Source organism: Lupinus angustifolius, chromosome LG02, assembly GCF_001865875.1.
Source record: "Lupinus angustifolius cultivar Tanjil chromosome LG02, LupAngTanjil_v1.0, whole genome shotgun sequence".
NCBI lineage: Eukaryota > Viridiplantae > Streptophyta > Magnoliopsida > Fabales > Fabaceae > Lupinus > Lupinus angustifolius.
The window spans coordinates 5,003,199-5,026,667 of NC_032010.1; the positions used below are offsets into that span (position 1 = coordinate 5,003,199).

Genomic DNA, 23,469 nt, shown 5'->3' on the forward strand with positions numbered 1-23,469 from the left:
TTTGGACTTAAACACCACTACTTAATAATGCTCTTTCCACAATCTTGTATAAATTCTTTACCTAGAATATCTCCAGCTTTTCTAATGTGTGCACAATGGGTAAATGAAAAGGCACAAAAAACTTCCATTTTTGGGGGAGGGGTAACAAACTAGCACCAATGACATATGGATTTAATATGAATATTCTGAATGTGTAAATATTTTTTACACTATCAACAAATCATCTACTATTTATATGTTAATTATCATTGACTCTTAGACAAAAGTAATACAAATCAATAGTGGATAATATGCTGACAGTGTAAAAAACTTTAGACTGATAGTGCATAGATTTTAAACTCATCACATTAGCATAGAATAGGTGAATAGACATCATTAAATAAATTTCCGTTTCATTAACCTAGTTTTCTCTCTAAAAATCCATGAAAAGACTTCAATTTTCTAAGCAATATATAAACTATAGATATACATTAAACCCAAAAAGGCATGCATTCACTGAATGCACCTGATAAAAAACAAACCAACATAGCACAACCTACGACTACTATAACAACAACAGAACCTTAATCTTACTTGAAATGAAACATGGATTTGCCGAACAGAAACTATCCATTAACTGCAAAGTCTAGGAAGAAAAACAAGACAACTGAAACAGCAAAGATTCCCATACAGCTTGTCAATGATGGAAGCTACCTTGTATCAAGGGCGAGCTCTCTTGTTACTGCATGATGGGCACTTGTATTGTTTGATATGATCTGCCCTAGCCGGGGTGATCTTCACACATTTCCCATGGAACCACTTCTCGCAGATGTCACAGCAAATCCAGAATTCATCGGTGCCATAATTTTCACCACATGCACCACACAAGGTCTCTTCGTGTTCTTCTTCATCTTCATCGTCCAGATCATCATCATCATCATCCTCGTCCTCGTCTTTTGATGGTAAGGGTACGGCCTTTGTCTGTCTAGCCTGAGATTCTGGAGCATGCTGTTCCACAAGCAATCAATGACATTAGAACACAAACTAGTTGAGTAAAAGAGAATCACAAATATGATAGCACCAGCAATAATATAAGTCACGTATTGTTATACCACCCACACAACTTTGTAGTGCATCAACAGAACCCAGTTTGAATTCCATTTAAACCATGTTCTGGAATTATATCATGTTTGTTGGATTATTATGGATGAATAATAATATAAGACATTTTTATTGTTTTTATGTTAATTAATTAATTAAATAAATACAATAATGTTCTTAGAATGATAGAGTTGAAAAAGGTAAATTGTTTGTGTGAATGCTTGATGATTTGTGTACTCAACATTTTCTATTTATAATGAAAGAGTACATGCGAAAATCCTTAACTAAATGGAAATGGAATCAGAGAAACAATTACGTGATATAATTCCATAATCGTAAACCTGATTAAATACAAAATCTTCTAACTATCTCAACACTTCCCCTCAAGCTGGAGCATATATGTCGAATGCATCCAGCTCGTCACATCACATATATATCATATTCTTTGACCTCAGGGAGACTTAGTGAAGATATGTACTAATTGATCCTTGGAATTCATAAACGATGTACTGATCTCTCCAACAATAACCTTAAGGCCAATAAATGACAGTAAACCTCTATGTGCTCTGTCCGTTCATGAAAGACTGGATTGGAGACAACATATAAAGCTTTCTGATTATCACAAATGAGGTTCATAGATTCAAATTTGCGGAACTTTAACTCTGAGAGATGTTTGAGCCAAACAAGTTATCTTGCAGCTTGCAGCAACAAACATTGCTTTGTATTCTGCCTCTGCACGTGATCTAGCAACAACACTACATTTCTTACTTCTTCGTAAGATAGGTTGCCACCAATGAAAACACAATAACTCAAAGTTGACTTCCTATCATCTAGGCACCCAACCCAATCTGCATCAGAGTAGGCGAGAATATAGGTATGACCTTTGTTCTCATAGATCAATCCTCTTCCGAGAGGCCCTTTAATGTATCTCAAGATTCGAACAATTGTATCTCAGTGACTATCAAGTGGTGAATTAAGGAATTGACGCCTACACGAAATGATATATTTGATCTAATCATAGTTAGATAATCCAACTTGCCTGCAAGTCTTTGATATCTCCCATGGTCTAGAAATGGTTTCTCCTGATCTAACATAAGTTTAACATTAGAGAAGGAAGGCTAGAACAAGAGAGAGAGAAAACGTTTTGTGACGATAAAGAAGTCTCGGTGGAACTTGGAAAAGGCAAAATAAGACATTTGAAAAGTCTCAGTCGAATAAAGCAAGGATAACACCAAGACTTACCAAATGAGGGTAAATAAGACATCTGACAAGTTAAAGTTAGTGCAAAATAGATCTTTGATGGATTAAGGTTAGGGTAACCTGTAAAACAAACTGAAGGAAACAAAAATGTGAAAGAAAACCCTAATCTACAAGTTTGCAGAAGGCCTCCTTGTTCTTTGAAAAACGAAGGCAGCAGAGGAGAAGAACTTGCTGGAAAATGGCTAGGAAAAGCCAGAAAACGGCCAAAGTTGCCATCATCTCCGGTAGTTACCCCATCAACCACTACTTCCGCCGCAAAATTAGCCTTGACTTCTGCACCACTGAACCACTCCCCAACCTAACAACTAGGAATGACATGGGTCATTTCCACTTCACAATTCAGCTATAGCATGCCATTGCGTTGTGATTCACTATATATAAGATTAAATAATACTATAATCTTCTAATAAAACTACCAATCCTGTACTACATTTATCTTCTAAAGATGGATATTGGATATATAGATTTAATACATGTTATACATTCTTTCACCATTTTCTATGACACTTCCACATTCTTTCTAATATTTAAAAGTCTACACTGGATTCCCATAAAAAATAATTGACTGAATGACCATGGTATGTTATTTTAAAGAGGGCCTGTATCTATACACAGACCACACCTGAAAACCAACCTGATTTTTGCACTGCAACACAGAAACAAGTATGGCATATAGGTATGAGTATGAAAACATTATTTACTGTTTTAGAGCTGGACTTAGATTTGCTGCCGCTTTGGTTTGAAACTGAAGACTTCTCCTTAACTTGCTTCTTTGCTGCACCAGTAACAACTTCATATATTGATGGCAGTTCATTAATCATATTGAACAGGCGTTTCCTGCAAATTCAAATGCAAATCGTGACTCATAAGTACACGGATGAGTAAGAAACGTGACTAGAAGAACTAAATCAATGTGACAAATCAAACAAGTAGGACCCCAACTTTTTCGTTATTTTCAAACATCTTAAGTCAACTTCTTTACAACTTCAGCTAACATTTAAGCTAAGTATGAAATACCTGTCAGCCTTGTCAAACCCAAATCTGGCACCAAAATAGAAGGCAATAGCAAGTAACCATGCATCACTGTGGACAGCAACTAAAGATAACCAGTCTTTTTCTTGCATGCCATCCCTAGCAAAGTTAATGCCGAGGACAGGCTCAGGAAGCTCTGGCGGAACTTCTTCAGCAGGTAAATTTACTTCCCACTGCTCACTAGGAAAGCCGTATAAGCACAAATTCTCCTTCTCTGAAAGAATGAAGAAGCTGATATGTAAAACACAAACACCAAATAGGAAAGAAATATAGTCCAGACAAAATAACTTCTAATCCTTTCTCTACAGTACTTTTCTTCACAGCTAGACAACCTGAGTAATAATATATTTATTTGCCAAGGAAAATTTACTCCTGAGAGAGGTTTTAGAGGTGTCAAGCATTTGATATTTCACTAGCTCTGCATACAAGAATGTATATGGGAGAATGACTTGACAAGTGAATGTATTCCCCAGGTCAGTCAATAAAAGATTACCACTAACTGACCTTAATGGGAACACATTACACCATGCCAAGCCCATGTAAAACACATTGGTGCCACGTTGTGCACGAAGACTATGTGAATGGGAGAGTATAGCGAACCTGGATCACATTGACTGTAGAACTCTTCAACATCTGCAACAGCATAACCAAGCAAAAAAAGTTCATCGGTGTGAGAGGCTTTCAAAACCTTCATCTATAGAAATTATAAATTATAGAAGAGTTTTAAAGAATAAATATAAAAAGTCAAGTGTCAAAAAAAAGTATTGAAAAAAATATAAAATTATCAGGAAAATAAGTGTATGTTTGGATTAGCTTATTTTGTGTTCAAACCTCAACATTTTACTAACAAGGTGTTGATCTAGTGGTGTAAGGCTCCCCTAGATTCCTAGAATGACCAAAAGGTGAAGGGTTTGGTTCCCGGGAGCCACACTTGTTAGGAGGGGCAATCACGCACCCCGAAAGGATTAGTTCCTTACCCATAGGGTGAGGGGATACCCTTGGTAGTACCCAAAAAACTTCAAAACAGTTTATAATCACTAGCTCTGTTAGAGAGCATTCAAAAAATAAGCAACCATTTTCCGAGAAATAATCTAATCCAAAGTCCAAAAATGTCCTGATAGCAAAGCACAAGAAATGCACCATATAGCAATGGCAGGTTATGAAGCGCAAAAGCAAACCTGAGGTAACTATACAGAAATGAACATGAAAGGATAAAACATACAAAATAAATAAACAAATGCCCTACAAATTTACTAGACAGTACAATTTTAAAATAACATAATAATTTTAGACTATACTCATTACCACTATGGTAGTTTCAACATTCTCAGTTTCCAACGAGCTAAACCAACCAAGTGCCTCTAGCTGTATCCATATTACAACAGGAAGGCATGAATTGTTACTCAAATGAAGGAGACAAAAATCAACCTCTTAAACCATTCTTCCATCTGTACTGTTAGAGAACGAGTTTCTTCCACATGGCAATGTTAAGGAACTTATTTAGGCTTCAATGCATTTTAGATCTCTCAACTTTTTTCTCGTGTGCCCGACTGATTTTTCTAGCAGTTTTGGTTAAACATTTTTTGTTATGCAATGTTAGTTCCTCTCTCAAGTTTTCATCCAAAAACTAGTGAACGAAAAAAACTTAGGTGGCTGAGGGCCAGCATAGCCACATCAAAGTCTTCTATTGATTTTTAGACATAAACTTGTAGAGGAACTAACATTGAATAACCAAAAATCTTTTGCTTTGGAATTTTTCAATTAGACTTGCATCCCTTAGTAGTACAATATAAAGTTGAAGTAGATGAGTGTAACTACAACCTAAATGAAATAACAACATAAACCTAAAATGTGTTCCATGAAACAACATAGGTGCAGAATGTAATGAAATAAAACCAGGCCATAGTAATTTCCCATTCAAAAAAAATCAAAATTTGTCAGTTATAGAAGTGAATCTGAAGGAGAATTTTGTGAACTAGATGAAGACAACAAAAAAATTGAAGCTCAGAAAACTAAACCCATATTTACAAAACTGAAGACTTTTTTGCTGTCCCAATAATAAAAATTGAATTTTTTTTTTCTGGGAAACAACATCTACACAAACAAAGCACATTACTTCAATTTGAATTGAAAAAAAAAAGAAATTTTTCTTCATAATAGTAGATTACCGATTGTGAGAGCTTTGATTAGACCAGCTCTTCGGCCTTTGAAATCCCTAAAAACTTCTTCAACGGTGCGAGGATTATACTGTGCTTTCGAGTCCATTGCAGGTTCTCGTGCACTCTCACACACTACAAATCAAAGAGAGGGAGGGTAGAATAGTAGTAGTAGTAGGAGAAGAAGAAATAGTGAAAGAACAAAAACGAAGTCGTTTAAGAGAAGAGGTTTAAGAGATTTTCCAGAGAGAAGAAGGTGGTGAATGGTGACTACTGTTTTACTCTTTTTCTTCTAAATTTGTTTTTTAAAAAAAATGAATATTTCAATAGGTTTTTTCTCTAAAAATGTAATTTTCAAAACTAATGAATTGGGTCAAAAATCAAAACAAACACTTCTATTAATTTTTATAGTAAAATGACATTATTCTAGGGTTTAAAATGAAAACCTTTGTATTCTTTTAGGAAGGTTGAAAATGAAAAACTTTTTAAAAAAATTCACGGATATTCATATATGTAACATTGTGTCATACTTAATTGGACTTAACTATAGTGTTGAGTTAATTAAACCAAATTAGAAATACTAGTTCAAGGAAAAGTGGAAAATGGACTAATTTTTTGGAGAAAACATTTGATTAGAAAACAGTAACTATAAAAAATTATACTTTTCTTTTGAAAAACAACTATCACACATTAATGAAATGATATAAACTTTTAAAATTTTCTTTTTTTAGTTTGGACAGTTTGGATCTTCAGTGGAAAATTAAGGCGTATACACAACTACTTAATCATTTTTTGAGCTACTTCTTGAATGAGTTCACATATAAAAACTTAGATGTTTAAAATTCCAACACTTAATATATTCACGTTTTGATTTATTTGTGAGTTAAGTTTTAAAAAATAATATATAAAATTAAAAATATTATAAGTCATGAAATACATTTAACTTTATAACATTGTTTTTCATTTCGCCATCAAAATTCAACTTGCAAAAATCATTTAATAATGATGATAAAATGAGTCATTCATCCCATTTAGCTCACATGTGTAAATCAAAAGTTGATGTGGGGATGCCTATTTGCAATTGTTTTTTAAAATTATCACGTTCCCCTCATTTTAGAATAGCTAATGATGATTAATAAAAAAAAGTAAAAACTCATAAAACTAAATATAAATAAACAAAGAATTTGAAATAGAAAACAAAAAAAACTTGATTGAAAAGAAGTCGAATAAATTACATTATATCACACAAAAATTTAGATATTGAATCACATTTTATTTGAATTTTAACATTTTTAAATATTATGCTTACAAGTCATCCATATTGCGCAATAGGAATGCCCATTTTGTAAATGGAAGAATGTAGTAAAATTGTATGTCTACAAAAACAAATATAAACAATATGAGAGGGTCCTCACACATTACCTATATGTTACACGCATGTAATCACATTCACAATTATATCCAATCAAAACATCCCATATCAACATATGACCATATATAGACTCAAGAATTCATGCACAAAAAATCAAGCAAGTTGAAAGTTAGTTATATTTGAATATGTGCAACAAAGTATGAACAAATTACACTATCACATCACATATATACACATCATATATGCACCCTAAGTGAATACATGATACTTGAGTTTTTACACTACCAACCTTACAGATAACTATCTCTTTCAATTTTATCTTTTATAATAAAGCATGTGGGTTTGATTTGTTCAAAAGTGTTTTTCCAATAATGTTTCTCCATTCCCCTTCTTTGGGATTTCAACGATAAAAGATATATTTTACTCATCTTTTTAAATTTAGAATGTATGTAAAAAGTAATTTAAATGAAAGGTAATTACTATTTTTCTAAGTCACGGAGGGAAGGTAAATGTTTGAGTCGAAAATATATTTGTGAGATAAATTTAAAACCTTTATTTTTATTTCATTCTCTTACAAAATCCAACTGACAAACGAATCATAAAATGCTCATATTCATTCTATACACCAAAATTATGGACCATTCAATTGATCTTAAGTCATAATTTTAAATAAAAACCCAAAATGTGAATAAATTCCATGGGTGGGGTTGGTAGTGGAGTGAAGCAAGGCACAATTGGAAACAAAAAGTCTTGTTTTGACAACATTTTGGAACAATACTTATGTTCTAGAGAGGATATTTTGGGATATTCTACAAAAGAAAAGAAAAATTTAAAGTTATTTATTGGGAAAAAAGTTGTTAAATTTTTAGAGTGAGGGTCATGGGGCATACATAAAAAGTTAAGCTTTAACTTTGGAAAATTATATAAGCACAAGAAATATCCTCTCATCTTAGCACCTACAAATAGCAACAACAATTCATAAAGTATGGATTCTGGTTTGATATTTCAATAAACAACTATCCACTAAATGTTTATGAAGGCTTTATCAAAGATCATATAAACCTAAGCAAAATTTACAAGGACCTAACAGAGCTAGTTTCAGTTAAGTTATGAAGAGCAGCCAAGTCATTATGCAGCAAACAATGGGATAAAGAGAGTTTGTTAACGAAATTCAGTCGTCTCCAATCTAGAGTGTCGAGAAAATATCAATATTTGAGACCATGATTGCAAGCTCTAGTACAATGCCATATGTAAGAGCTCTTACTCATGCACGCGTAGGGTATACATAATATATGTAGTTTTGTATGTATAACATATTGTCTGCACCCAATACATAAACGATAACCCTAAGCAAGCAGATTCAAAACTTTGTCAGTCGATGCTATCCACGGCCATGCTAGCCTAAGCAGATTCAAACTTTGTCAGTCGATGCTATCCACGGTCATGCTAGCCTAAGCAGATTCAAACTTTCTCAATCGATACTATCCACGGCCATGCTAGCCTACATGACATCATGAATCATTGTATAACCTTGTGTGTGCCGATCCACGGTCGTGGTGGCCAACACTTTCAGGCCATAAAGTCCCATCGTAAGTTTGCGTCACGAGAACACGACCATGGTGCCCCACAAACAGGACATGCCTCGCTTTCTTATGAGCCACCATATAAGACATGATCAATCAGACAACACATTCAAAACCATTTGCATTCCAACAAAACATTTTGAAATATAATATCAAAATAGAGAAGTATTGTTTTTGACAAGCAAGCTTAAGTCCTTAACTTGCTATGTTTGCCCAAACAAGCATGGGTCAATAATTCAATATCATTGTTCCTCGAAAATGAACATAAACACTAGTAACATGTAATATAATGAGCCAAGGATGACTTCCCAATGGAACACAAGCAGTCATATTCTCCAACTGAATGCTGAAAGAATAACTTGCTTTGATGTGCCATACAAGTTTGTCACATAAGGACAGATAGATGGTGTTGATTTCGACCACCGCCACCGCCCATACCAGCCGAGTAACCCTGCATATTCCTTCCAATGTGAGAAGGGTAACCACATAATAATCTGAAGTCTGACCCCTTTTGCTGGAAGATGTCATCACTACTGGATGCACTAGTGACATCAGCACATGTGGTTGTGGAAGCACCATCTATGTAGTTTTCCATCTGTGGCAGTTTAGATTCCGACATATTTCCACTCAGATTCAACAGCGTATTATTATAGCCTGAAACATCTAAACCATCGTCTGCATAATTAGCCTTTGATTCTTGAAGCTTTTTGGTATTGAGAAAACGTCCACCAGAACCTCTAGCTCTCTTCAATGCATGTAGGTGGCGGGACTCATGAAGATATGGCTGCATAACAATACTCATAATGTTTTCAAGAGAAACTGACTTTAGAAAGGAGAGTAAACAAAAACGTACTTACTTTGCGATCTTTGATAAGTTTATTTTGTGCCTCGAGTTTTGCACGATACTGTCGACGTCTCAGTATAGCATGGTACTGCTTTGCATTCACATATATCGGTTCCTCACTTAGATCAAGTGGCAGAGGGATTCGGACAGGAGCCATTCCCATTAGCTGGGCATGATGAATCTGTTCAAATTTTGATATCATATATTTCATAATTCAGTGGTAGTCAGAATTCTTCTCGGTGCTACTAGCACTCAAGTCACTAGTAGTTTCATAGACTTATGCAACTTTTAAGTCATTAATTTACGGAACAAAATGTCATGTGATGAGAATCCAAAGAGTTGAAGATGGAATTGTACTCCTATTGTTGCTAGAAACCCACTTACTTTTTTAATCAACTAAGCAAAAAGTCAACGCGAATAACCAATGGCAAAGCTGTCCTATAAAGATTGCATCTCTGAATATAAAAAGTTTGTAATAAAAAAGTCCTAGATGCAAAGTAAAGCTTATACACATTTTTTAAATGGAAAGATACTTCCCAAAACCCACTTTAAGAACAATAAGAATCTGTAGGGTTGGCAAACTATCTTAGCACAGAAAACTGTAAGACTAATTTAGTATGGATGACTGGCTGAAAAGATTCTCAAGGATGTATGTATAAAAACAAATACAGAGATCATGAACTACGGATTTTTCAATTATACATTTAAAGACGCATAATAAAGGCATAAAGCGTATTCAACGACAGCAGCATTTACTCCTACCAACATCGATTTTAAAGGCTGTTAAGTGCTTTGGAAGGACTCACCCCAGTTCAATTCGGAAAATATAAGGACATTGTTTAAGGAAGCAAAACATGTAATTTTGTATTGGGAACTGTTGGAGTTAGTTTTCCAATGTCAACATAATCATTCTGTATTCTTTAAACAATGTCCATTCAGTACTTATTAACACAACCCACCAGCATATATATATATATATATATACTGAAAACAAGGTTGCACAAACAGCCAATAATGAAAAAGAAATGAATAAACTATAATTCTCTTACATTATACTGTCGCTCATACGCTGCTAACAAGCCACTAAAGTATGGTTCAGCATGGTGGAACGCAATACGAGCCCGAAACACAAATTATATGAAAAGGATTAGCAAATATATTCCGTCAACCAAGGCATAAGAATGTATCTACTTACAAGTAACTGGTTGTGACTCATTTGTGAAGGAGGGAAGGCAAAATCCTGACTCCCGGCAGATGAGTTGGCTAAACCATCCACACTCTTAGCCCAAGTTTTGCTAAGTGTTGAACAAGCAGAGGAATTGCGATACTGGATAGAAAATTGACCTAGTATCAAAGCAAACACTCATCAATATTCACCAATAAGCTATTTAAGATTAGTTCCAACTTTTGAAACAACAGCAACCAAGTCTTAATCCCACTAGGTCGGGTCAGCTACATGGATCGAATGTCGCCATAATGCTCTATCATAAAATACGTTTATTGACAAAACATTGATCTCTAAATCTTGCTAACTTTTGAAAGAAAAAAATGTAATATATATGAATATTAGTAAGGCCTAGTTATTCTAAGAGATATCATTGTTATCCTATAGTCATGGCTGAACGAGGAGATACTTCTTTACAATTAGATCATAATCTTATATTGGCATCACTTCATTTTAATCTTTTACCATACTTAGTTCTGCTGCAGCTTTACCATAGAAAATAGGAAAAAACAACAAAACCAAATGATGAGAACCAAAATTCGAAGTTACGGAAATAGACAGGATTTCAATACACAATACCTGATTGTGCTGAACCGACTTCAGGATAAGATTGACCGGTCAACTGACTCGAAGATGAATCTTGTTCTTGAAATTGAAAAGTCAGTGGCTTAGTCTTGTGACATTGTTGTGGCAGAATACTCATTTTCAAGATCAAACTTTTGGACATTGATGATTGATGAACATCAGATTCAGAAGAAAGTACCCCACAATGAGCATCCAAAAACATAATCAGAAATTAAATGTGCAGAACACAGATCAGAGTCTTTCTCATATAATTACTTCAATTTTATTTCATTTTTCAACTATAGTTCAAGGCTTATCTGACAGAAACTGTAAGAATTACAACTAACCTTCCGAAAAACTGATATGGTAGACCTGAATTTATCTACAGCTTTCTCAATCAACAACAACAACTTCTGGAAGTAAAATACCTATGAGATTGATTGTTGCAGTTTTTATTAGTAACCAAAAGTAAATCCAACACTTCGAGAAATTCGAAATTAGAATTATGTTAGCATACCAAACTATAAATGAACATGCCGATTTCTAAATGCACCTACACATAGTACAAACAAGTACATGTAGCAACTTGTGTAGAAGCAAATTAAAGTCATTGTGTATATGGGCGTACATGGCTGCATGTGAGCTTGAGCGTGTGAATTTTAAAAACAATATTCTCTTTTTTTTTTTTTGTATAACCAAGGGTATCCCCTCACCCTATGAGTAAGGAACTAATCCCTTTCAGGTGTGTGGTCTCTCCCAACAAGTGTTGTTCCTATGAATCGAACCTTTGACCTTTTGGTCTATTTCGGAATCCAGTTAGGCCCTACATCACTAGACCAACGCCTTGTGTAATTGAGAAGGAAGATTTTAGGGACAAAGAATAAAACAAAGAAATCAGACAATCTGAAGTAATTGCAAGGAGTTTGCATAGAGATTCAACTAAACCACTGCTTAACATTTCAATTTATGAATCAACTTTTCTTTTGTTAACCATTACATCTGAATTGCCCAATAGAAAGTCACATGCAATCTTTTATGCAAACAAAATGGTTAACTATAGCAAGAGGCAATAAAAACTATATTCTTTTTATGTGCAACCAGTGATTCAATTTGTGGATCATATCACACGATGTGACCGCAATATTGTGGTTGTGGTGACCGCCACAATCGCATCACACCGCAATTTTGGTGTGATACCTAATCACAATGATGCGGCCGCATTGGACTGCACCGCAGCACAACCACATCGGATTCAAAAATATTTTTTTAATCACAAAATAGTTAACACCGCAACAGCCTCAAACCATATCGCAACGACCGCAATCGCAATAAATCGCAATAACCGCAACACATATGAGGTATTCAAATTACAACACTCTACAGCTGCTATTCAATTTAATCAACAGCTATCCGGTAAACCAAATCACAGATGAGGAAAATGTTTCAAATTACAAAAAATTATTCAAAAATCCACATTTCTTTATTGTTTCCTTTTATCTTGGACTTCCCTTCACAACAATGAAATGGGAACATAGAGTGTGAACTTCATTACTATCCATAAGAAGGCTAATAAATATCTTAAAAAAAACAGAGATTAGAAATCAATTAAAACGTTATAACCTCAACAAATCAAACAAGCCAAACACAACTTCAATCAATACAATAGAATAGAGATAGAATGCATGTGAAACATTCAAAAAAATATAGTAAGAAGAGAATCACACAGGGACATCAAAATTCAAAAGATAATGAAAAAAAAAAAAACAAAAATGGAGTGAGGAGTTAAATGAAAAGAAATTCATGCTTTCATGTCATAAAGCTTTTGTAACATTATAAAAGACATGTCAGAATTGAAAAGTTTTTTCAGAAATGGTTAATTACACATAATATTCACAAAAAACACAACCATGCACATAGAGCCACTATCTAAAAGTTCAACCACCATTTTATAGATTTACTAGCATACCCATGTCACAAAACTTCAACTTAAGAGGAAAAATACTAAGAAAAGTAGAAAAAAGAAGGAAGTAGATGAAAAGAGAAGATTATAAGTTGTAAAGAAGAGAAAGATTGGAAATTTAGTAAAGTGGAGAAGAAAAAGAATGAATTTTTGTTACTAACCAGAAGCTGTGCATGTAAGTAGTAAAGCTTAGGATAGAAGTGTGTAAAGTGAAAGTGGTAGCCCACTAGTGTCTAGGGAACTTCATCAATTTTTTAAGTTTAGGGACTTCAAGGCACGTCTCATAAGTCCTTTTGCATTCATTAACAAACATCAAATGCACTCTCAATCCACCTTCCCTATTTATTTACCTTTTGCAATTCTCTATTATATTTTAAGAAAAATAATGTTTCATTCAATAAGAAGTTTGTACATTCAGTATATTATTCATTTTTTATTTTCAATTATTTTTAAACAAAAATTAATGTTAGATGATATACTGCATTTGTAAATATTTATACGACAATATATAGATATTATAATCTTAGGTTTATGTATCATTTATAAATTGAGAAAAAAATGTTTGGGCTAACAATTGAAGGAGTTTATACTTATGAATATGATTTAATATGTATACAGTATAAATGTTTTTTACACTGTCAGTAAATTATCCATATTTTATTTGTTAACCATTTTTGACTCCCAAGCAAAAGTAATACAAATCAATGGTGGATTATGTATTGACAGTGTAAAAAACTTTACACTGTTAGTTAGTGTATATATTTTAAACTCTTATGAATATATCATTCATCATTCATGTTTAATCATAATTGATTCTCTTGAAAAAAAAATTAATACAATTGAATCATAAATGATATATTAATTATAGATAAATCTTTATACCGATAGTACATGAATATTTCACTTTCATAAAAAAAATCCAGTCTCAATTTGACTTTTTAAAATGATAAAAATACATTAGATAGAGAACCATTACCTTTGTTTAAACTTCTATATCACTAAGTCACATATTTAGTCTTGACAAACGATTTAATAAAAGTATTTATTTGATTGTTTATTAGTTTTTAAACATAGTATAATATATATATATATGAGGATGGATTCACTTAATTTAAAAGTAAGTTTTATAAACTTACTCCTCATCTTGGTCCTTAATCTTAAGGAAATCGTAGACATCCATAAAATTAATGACTAAAATGATAAGTAAGTTTAAAAAACTTACTCTTGGAGAAAGTGGATCTCCACTATAAAATATATATATATATATATATATATATATATATATAATTTATACGATTTAATTTGTAAATCATTAGTTGAACTGTTGTATCAACATATCAGTATTCTAACTAGTTTAATGACTAATATGTATTAATAATACTAATAAAAATACTTAAAATGATTAATTTGACTCGCTTTTGATATCTTGGAAATTAGTTTGAATTTTCCAATTAATTATTGACCAAATTGATTCATAATTTTTTAAGAGATCAAAGTGATTCTTACTCTAGATTAAATATTATATGAAAAAAGAGGGGAAGTTAAAATGAAATAGTAATCCAATTCTTGAAGAGCTTCTTCATAACAGTATATATACTTAATATTTAAAAAAGTATGTCAAAATTTGTATAGATAATTCTAGTCTGTAATTAATTGATGCCTAATTGTACCCAAAAAAAAATTGATGCCTAATAAACTTAAAAAAGACTCAGTTAAATTGGCTGTGTTTCTAATTGTTTTTATGGATGCAAAAAACACGTTTTAAGAATGACAATAAAATTAATTGTTTTATTGAAAATTGATGCATTTATTATTCATGATATGAGAAATATTTAGTTTTTCAGTGAAAACTTGCTTTTATCGACATCCTTGTATAGCATTAGAGAGGCACTTATAATTATTGATTGAGTTTCTTTACACTTCAGATAAATAAATTTGAGAAAAAGATATATGTTATTACGGTGTATAAGTCATATATAATATGATTGTATTATTCACTATTTATATTTAATTATTTTTAAAATTAAAAAAAAGTAATTCAAATGAATGTGTATAAATCTTTACATTGATAATTGATAATATATATATATTACACTCATTAAATTTTGGATGAAGATTAATAAGTATCACTTGACAATTTGAATAAAGTCTATAGGGCATGCCCACCCACACTTATTGGATGGACAAGACATGAAAAATGTGTTCATCCATCTTAAAATGTCTACCCAAAATGCTCAATTCGCCTACGAGCATTTTAAGCGAACAAAGTGGGCGACCCACAGTCATTACCGGAGAAAGTATTGAATATCAAGTATGCAAATGTATATGTATTTTGTCAAATATAAAAAATGTGTTTCATTTTTACATGAATTGTTATATCAAATGTGAGAAAATACTATCATTTTCTTATTATATACATTTGTATTCTGTATATTATATCTATAGGTAATGTTCTTTTTGTATTTTGTATGCAAAATATGTACTATGTATATTTTGTATTATATATGCATTTATATTTTGTATGATTGTTTATTATGACAAATATATTTGTATATATGTATGCAAATTATGTATTGTTTATTTTGCATGACTAATATATATACATTTGTATATTTGTATATATATTTTGTAATTTTAATTAGGGCGGCCCGCAAACCTGTCCTATCGATCTTTAAGGCGAACATAATATGATATTTCATTCTTATTTAAAAATTGACATGTTCATGCTCACTCTAATTTTAACGACCATTGCATGAGCACGAACGAGGCAATCCTAATTGTCAATATTATTAATAAGTAGTCATTAATATTGACTTTGGTATAAGAGAATAAGGAAAGAGAGTGAAAAAAATAGTCTAAGGAAGACTAGTTTATTTGATAGGAGAAAGTATCTTTAAGAAAAAAAATAAAATTGGTGGGGTCCACCAGCTTTTTGGATTCATCCCAAAGGTGAGAAGATCAAGATAGGCTATGATAGTTGTTTTTGAATTAAGTAATGTTATATTTTCTTACTAAATTTTATCATTAATCATTTTACCTATAAGAAAGTGATATGTAAATTATAAGTCAATCATTAATAAATAAAGTATCATTTTATAATATATATTACTTTCTCGTGGATAAGATGATTAGTAAAAGGATTTAGTACATTGATATACCATTTTCCTTTTGCAATTTATAGTTTTGTCGTTTTGTGTTATGTTGAAATTTATAGTTTTTTGGTCATTGAATCTAATATTAACTATTGATGCCATCTAACTCATAGATTTCTGTATTTTACTTTAATGCCTGCAGCAGAAGACCTTCAAATTTTCAGTCTCAAGTAATATTTTTCAGAAGAATACGGAGGGAAATAAAGTTCGAAAAAAAAAATGAATTTCTTTAATTAACTAGAACCAGTAGTTATGTAAGAGCTAAACTCGTGTTTTAAAGTAGCATAAGCAATTTGGGTAGTGATACTTAAGGGTGTCTGTGATCACTTTAGATCAATTTTTAGGCCAAAAATATATATTCTAAATCAAATACTTATTTAACTTACAGTTAGGTTTGATTTATTTAAATTAAGACATTTTATTAAATCCAATTCAAATATTATATGCAATTTAGATTGGTCTGGAATCGTTTTTTTATAAAAGATTGAAACTCTACATATACACTTCAAAATTATAAACATGACTAAAGTATTATGTCTAATACACTTTAAAGTGACAAATGTACATGTATTCATGTTGATACTGTAACAAAATGATTTACCTATACTATAAGACATAATGTCATTGACGGATCCAGGACCTAGAGGCAACGTGTGCAATAGAGATTATAAAATTATCTACAATCCACAATTCATTCAAATCAATAAAATTAAATTAATTAAATATATTCATTCGAGGTAATGGATTTAAATGAATGAAGCTCAATGAATAATTTAGTAATAAATGAATTAGAATATATCTATTATATTCAATGAATATTCATGGATATATCCATTTGGATGAATATTCAATACATCTAATAAACAAACTTAAAAAAAGAGGAGGTTATTTACTTTTCAATTTCATTTATTATTCAAGAAAATGAAAGTTTATTCTTAAGTACATAACATATATAAATATTTGTTAAAAACATTACAAATACAACCTTAAGCATCACATACTTATAGAATAGTGATTTTTAAAGTTAAAAAACATTTTTAAAAAAATTTAAAAGTACTTTTTTAAAACATGATTTAAAAAAAATATTTTTTAAAAGGTGATTTTAAAAAAATGTTTTTTAAAAGGTGATTTTAAAAATTGTTTTATTGATATATATTTTTTAAAAGAATAATTTTATTCAATGATGTTTTTAGTTACATTAAGAAATTAAATGAACTGGAAAATAATCCATCCAAATCCATAAAAAAAGAGTTATAGGTGGATTAGATGGATTGGAATTCATCCATAAGTTTTGATATAGATGAATTAAATAATTTAAAATATTATTTAAATAGATTTATAATGATTGATTGACGACTTTCCATATATCAATTATGATCCAAATCCAAATTCATCCATTTGTCACAAATAGTGTGCAATATATGTTAAAAGTTAAAATAATAAATATCACCAATTATAAAAATATGAAAATATTAATGTCAAAATTACAATATTTAAATATGTTTAATCAAATAAGTTACATATTTCATAATTAATTTTTTATGTGATTTCACATTTTAAAATTGTTGAATGATGAATTTGTTGTCAATGTTGTTTAGCATTATTTGTTAATTATAAGTCGTTAGACAGTCATTCATTCATGCATATTCCATCTATTTTTTTTACAATTTTCATAGTTGAAAGAAATGTTTTATGGTTGTATTGCTAACTTCATACGAAGATAAACTAATTAGATTAAAAATGTATCTTCCAATTTCAACCAACTTATCTTAAAGATTATTGATTCCTTTCAAATAAGAAAATTCAACACTACTATGCATATCAATGATGTAAGTCTCAAGTTGATGATCAAACATCACCAAATCTATTGAACAAAAATCACGTAGATAAAACTTTATAAATTCAATTAGTTTTGTCATATCAAGACTAGAAAAAAATTGGATAGACTCAAATAAGACAAATAAAGAAACAATTGAATATTTGTTTCAAAGAAAGATCATGAAGTTCTTTAAGTTTCATAACCATAATATTATAAAACAATAATGATTACTTGTTTTTTCACGAAACATGTCATTTACAAAAAAAAATGGGACTTGTAGAGCTATAAATAAAAATGTAATATTTACACATTGCTAATATAAAGATTTATCATCTACCATTTATTTAGATTACTTTTTGAAGAGTCGATACAGTAACCACGTATTGAACTCATACTGTGTTAGTGGATACACTTTTTCTCTATAAATAATATACATATTGAACTCACAAGTCCTCAACTTTGTTCTTACCACCATATTAATTTAAACAAACAAACAAACAAACAAAAATTGTATAAATTTAATAATTACTATATCGAATATCATAACATAATAAGGGTCACAAAAATATGTAATAACATTACATTCATAAAAAGATATTCTCATTCAAAAAAAAGAAGAAACAATCGGTGATAATTGACATTGATTTCTTCTTTCATTGTAATTGTATTGTATATCATAAGAAAGCAAATTTAAGAACTTAATTATATTTATCAAAAGAAATATAATCTCTAAAGTCCAAAAATTTACCTACGTGTGAGAATATACTACGTAGAAACCACATATTTTTTAGTCACATCAAATGAACATTACTGAATCTATCACATGACTAATTGATTTTTGAATTTTTATTCTAACATGTTTCAAAATATTATTAAACTCATGTGTTAAATACTTAAACACATAACTTTGTTTGTGCATATTTCTAATAAACCAAATTAATATGGTCTAGTTTGGATCGACCTGGTTCCTAGAGTTGGATCCAAAAATTGATCTTGACCGACCAGTTTTTAAAAATCATTCAAACAAAATCTAATTACATTTGGTTTTTGCGGTTTCATTTTATTTTGGATCGTCTTTCAGTTTTATTTTTGGACCGGTATGGATTTGAACATCCTAGTCATAGTCATGTATGCATAATGTTCATTTAAACTATCACGAGCATGAACATGATCATTAATAAAAATGCTTGAAATATCTAAATATGGGTATGATGGGCTTGCACGATATAGTAAAAAAAATATAAAAATATAAATAAGGAAAATCCATTTTTTAAAGAAAAGTACATAAAATTAAAATAACAATCTTATATTATGTTTTTTAAATTACACATAATTAACATTGAAGAAAAATTAGAAAGAACCTTAATAAAATTTGTTTTGAGAAAATATGAATGAGAAAATATATTGCCAACACTAGTTTCTACTAGTGTAAAGCATTGGTAATTAGGATACTCCTTTCGGTCCATCTTAACTAAGATGGATGTAAACATGATCATTTATCATAAATTTTCATATTTTGCCTCATGGGTAGGGTAAGCTTGTGGGCAACACATATATTTTAAAAAGGTTACAAGTAGAAGGAAAATGAAAAAAAGTTATAAAAGCCCATAAAGTTAAAAAGAATAGGTTAATAATTAGTAGGAAATATATGGAGTTTTATTAAACTCGGACCGATCAATGACTCGATCAAAGCACTGAGTTAATGAGTTACTGGTGGGATCAGTGTTGTAAAAACTGATTTGTATCAGCCGATTCAATAATTATATCGGTCATGCAATCATATCGGTCATACCGACCGGTTTTGAATTGAACCATACCGGTCATGCCCTCCAGTCATTACTTAAAACTAATTTTTTAATGAAAATTAGAAAATTTATTGGTTTTTATTTATTTTAATATATTATATATGTATATTTAATTTCACGGATATGTGATTTAATTAGTGAACCAACGATTGAACCTGTATATCACTATATTAGTACCCTAACCAGTTTGATGACTCATATAAAATTAATAACACTCGGTTAGATGAGTGAGTCAATGATTGGACAAATTGACTCGATTTACATTAAAATTTCTAAAAAAAAAATCATACTATTAACTAACATTATTTAATAACTCTATATTTCAAATTTTAAAATATTATCGTACCTAATTAAATAACCAAAAAATAATATTTTACTACTATAAAATGTCACAAACAAATTGAAAACGTCATCAAACAACATATATATTATGTTTTAATTGCAAGAAAAGTGTGCATGAGTTTAAATTTTAATCAGACAATGAAATTTTTGTTATAATGTAAGTTAACAAATGACATATATAATTACAAATATGTTAAGTTTTTTTAATCTTAAAATAAAGTTGTTTTGGTTGTTTTAAAAAATATATTTTTTGATTGACTCAAACGGTCCAATCAGTCTGCCTATCCGACTCAACGATTTTAGGTTTAAGTCGATCAGTCAAACCGTCTCAATCCAATTTTAATGTAAAACTGGTTAGATAAGAAAATCAGATCAGTCAGATGTCGATTCATGATTGAATCAGTTGGTCTGAGCCGAGTTTTATAATATATCATATTTTTATTTTAGGATGCATATGTTATTTTATGTTACAAATTATATTACAAATGACTTAGGCTCTATGTTATTTCAACTATAGTTATCAATATCACATCATCTGGTTTAATTGTATGACAATTATTTCAGACAAGAAATTAAATTAGCGAGTAATGAAAAGTAATGATCAAAATCGATTTATACATGGAAAATTTTCCATATTTTCCAAAATGAAACATTAAGTACTCAAACTTTGAACCTTGTAACTGTTTGTAACAAGTTGACAATTGTACAATCACAATAACTGAATTATATATATTGCAAATAATGATATTTATAAATTTATTATAATATATATGACTTAATTGACATACACTTTAATTAACGAACAATTGTACTAATTATAATACTATGACTAGTTTGATACAACCTCTTGGAGATGCACCTCTTTTTTCTACTTGGACATGTTTACATTCTAAAATAGGGTGAAAATTAGTGAGAAGGTTTTCCATCCTTTTCCATTTCTTCAATGTGCAATGTATACTCAATGACAATAAACTAGCTTAAATTTTGTGTTTTGGTAGTTTCCTCCCATTTGTTTACTAGAATAAAATTTATGTCTAAAGTTTCCTGACATCAGTAAAATTAATTGAAATTCCATTTTCTAGATATTAACTTTTGTGTTTGTTGGACACCAATACTATTGACCCAATCCAAGCCCAAACCAACAAACTCAAAGCAGAAAACATATATCATGAAGAAAAGCATTTTGGCGGAAAAATTAGTTTTGTTAGTTAATTCTGTTTTATTAGTTACCTTTTTTTCCAGCTTTGCATCTTAGCTTATAAGGAGATCTTCCTTTCTCATTCATAGTAGTAGAATATTCACATTTATATCACTTCTTCAATTCTCTATTCAATAAGATCTAAAAGAATATTTTTCTCACTCAAGATTCTATTCTTCTTCTTCTTCATCTTCCTCTTCATCTTCTTCTTCCACTCAAGCAACAGTGGTGGATTCTAGAAATCCCTACTTCATTCATCTGAATGAAAATCCTAGATCAAAGATTGTGACAACAATTTTAAATTGTAACAACTATCATGCCTGAGCTAGAACAATGGAGATGACCCTCGTATCCAAGAACAAGATTGAGTTTGTGGATGGAACCCTTCCTAAACCAGATATCAATGACCCTTTCTATCCCTATTGGAAGAGATGTAACAATTTAGTGGTGTCTTGGTAGAATCAATCTTTTGATTCATCAATCTCCCAAAGTATTCTTTGGATGAAACTGGCCAAGAAATTTGGGATGACTTAAGGGAAAGATACTACCAAGGAGATGTATTCAGGCTTTTAGAGTTGATTGGAGAAATCTATTCTATCAAGTATGGAAATCTAAGTGTTGGTGCCTATTTCACTCAGATCAAAGGACTGTGGGAGCAGCTCAACACTTTCAAACCAATTCCTTCTTGTTTGTGTGAAGTAAAATGCAAATGCATTCTTATTCCCACCATAAAAAGATATAGAGAGAAAGACTATGTCATTTGTTTCTTGATGAGACTAAATGATCAATTCTCTATAGTCAAGACTCAGATCATGTTAATGGATCCCTTACCCACCATCAACAAAGTTTTCTCTCTACTGGTTCAGAAAGAAAGGCATAACAATCTTCCCCCTGATGACAACAAGCTAATTGCAAATGTTTCTAATGATAGCATTCACAACAAGATGAGAACAGGAGGGAGAAGATTTCATAGGCAAATAGGAGGGAGACACCATAATCAGTTTAGGCCTCAAACTAGTGTTAGAGGAGGCAGAGGGAGCAAAATTTTCACCTATTGCCATAAACAAGGCCACCCAATAGATTCGTGTTATAAGGAACATGGTTTCCCACCGAATTATTTCTCCAACACAAGCAACATAAACAGTTACATGACTCGGGAACCAACAGAGAATGAACAATTCACCAAATAAGTCTTATGATTCATCAACAAAAGAACACAATGAAGGGGATCTCTTAGGACTTACACAGGAACATCACAAGAGTCTTGTATCTTTGCTGGAACGTTCCAACAATTCCCAGCATCATAATGCTAATCAAATTGTGGCTACACCACTACAACAAGACACAAAGACCTTAGGTAACACCAATATCCATCCAAACATTTGGAAATCTGATTATTGGATTATTGATAAGGAGCCACAAATCATGTGTGCTACTCCTTATCAAGATTCAAATCTTTTTTAAACAAATCAAACCTATTTCAATCAGATTGCCAAATGGAGAAAACTTAATTGCTCACTAATCTGGCACATTAGTGTTTTCATCTCATTTATACTTAAATGATGTTCTATACTTGCCTTTATTCAACTTCAATTTAGTTTCTGTCTCAAAACTCACTATTTGTCTTCCATGTAGATTAATTGTTTCCAACACAAACTGTGACATATAGGACCCTCAATCCTTGAGGATGATTGGTGTAGCTAGTGTAACGCCCCGAAAAATACTCTTTATTTATTACGCGGAAAAGTGAGTAATTTTTTTTTTTGAAATGAGTTATATAAAATCGTTTCTTTAAAAAAAAACTTTCTTTTCTGGGACATCACTTTAAATAACATATAACGCGAAAATCAAAACCGGTTACCTAACGGTAACTGAAATGATACAACATTTCCTGAATATACATCTTCATAGATATAAAAGATCATAAGTACTTAATATACATATCCAACAAGAAAGGGCGAAAATATTAATCATCGCCAAAAGACACTAAACAAAGACATGAGCAAGCTAAAGCCGTCAGTGTTTCAAAAGCCACAAAATGATAAGCAACTCCTAGTGGCTAACTCCAAAGCTAGGG

At 31.0% G+C, this 23,469-nt stretch overlaps 2 protein-coding genes across 4 annotated transcripts; both read right to left on the reverse strand.

The window, feature by feature from the left end:
• On the reverse strand, positions 359 to 5,827 carry LOC109334019 (PHD finger protein ALFIN-LIKE 4-like). 2 transcript variants are annotated; one of them, XM_019569592.1, is made up of 5 exons: positions 5,541 to 5,827; positions 3,973 to 4,005; positions 3,358 to 3,586; positions 3,042 to 3,177; positions 359 to 987 (listed from the first exon to the last, which is right to left on the reverse strand). In XM_019569592.1, the coding sequence occupies exons 1-5, from the start codon at positions 5,635 to 5,637 to the stop codon at positions 700 to 702; spliced, it is 783 nt and encodes a 260-aa protein (XP_019425137.1). In that variant the 5' UTR covers positions 5,638 to 5,827; the 3' UTR covers positions 359 to 699. The 2 variants fall into 2 exon arrangements, with proteins under 2 accessions (XP_019425137.1, XP_019425140.1); XM_019569595.1 differs by having other exon boundaries at positions 3,973 to 4,066.
• On the reverse strand, positions 8,580 to 13,376 carry LOC109334026 (nuclear transcription factor Y subunit A-3-like). Of its 2 annotated transcripts, XM_019569604.1 has the most exons (6): positions 13,238 to 13,376; positions 11,132 to 11,268; positions 10,523 to 10,671; positions 9,341 to 9,508; positions 8,849 to 9,267; positions 8,729 to 8,816 (listed from the first exon to the last, which is right to left on the reverse strand). In XM_019569604.1, exons 1-5 carry the CDS (start codon positions 13,249 to 13,251, stop codon positions 8,869 to 8,871), a joined length of 867 nt encoding a protein of 288 aa, XP_019425149.1. In that variant the 5' UTR covers positions 13,252 to 13,376; the 3' UTR covers positions 8,729 to 8,816; positions 8,849 to 8,868. The 2 variants fall into 2 exon arrangements, with proteins under 2 accessions (XP_019425144.1, XP_019425149.1); XM_019569599.1 differs by having other exon boundaries at positions 8,580 to 9,267.

Bases quoted from the DNA above. Each gene is read 5' to 3' on its own strand.
- LOC109334026 (XM_019569599.1), bottom strand. The intron at 10,672-11,131 runs GTATTGTGTATT...CTTTGATACTAG, and splicing joins AGTCGGTTCAGCACAATCAG to GTCAATTTTCTATCCAGTAT. The intron at 9,268-9,340 runs GTAAGTACGTTT...ATTGTTATGCAG, and splicing joins AACTTATCAAAGATCGCAAA to CCATATCTTCATGAGTCCCG.
- LOC109334019 (XM_019569592.1), bottom strand. From the start codon at position 5,637: ATGGACTCGAAAGCACAGTATAATCCTCGCACCGTTGAAGAAGTTTTT. The intron at 3,587-3,972 runs GTTCGCTATACT...TCATTCTTTCAG, and splicing joins CTACAGTCAATGTGATCCAG to AGAAGGAGAATTTGTGCTTA. The intron at 3,178-3,357 runs GTATTTCATACT...TTGAATTTGCAG, and splicing joins GGGTTTGACAAGGCTGACAG to GAAACGCCTGTTCAATATGA.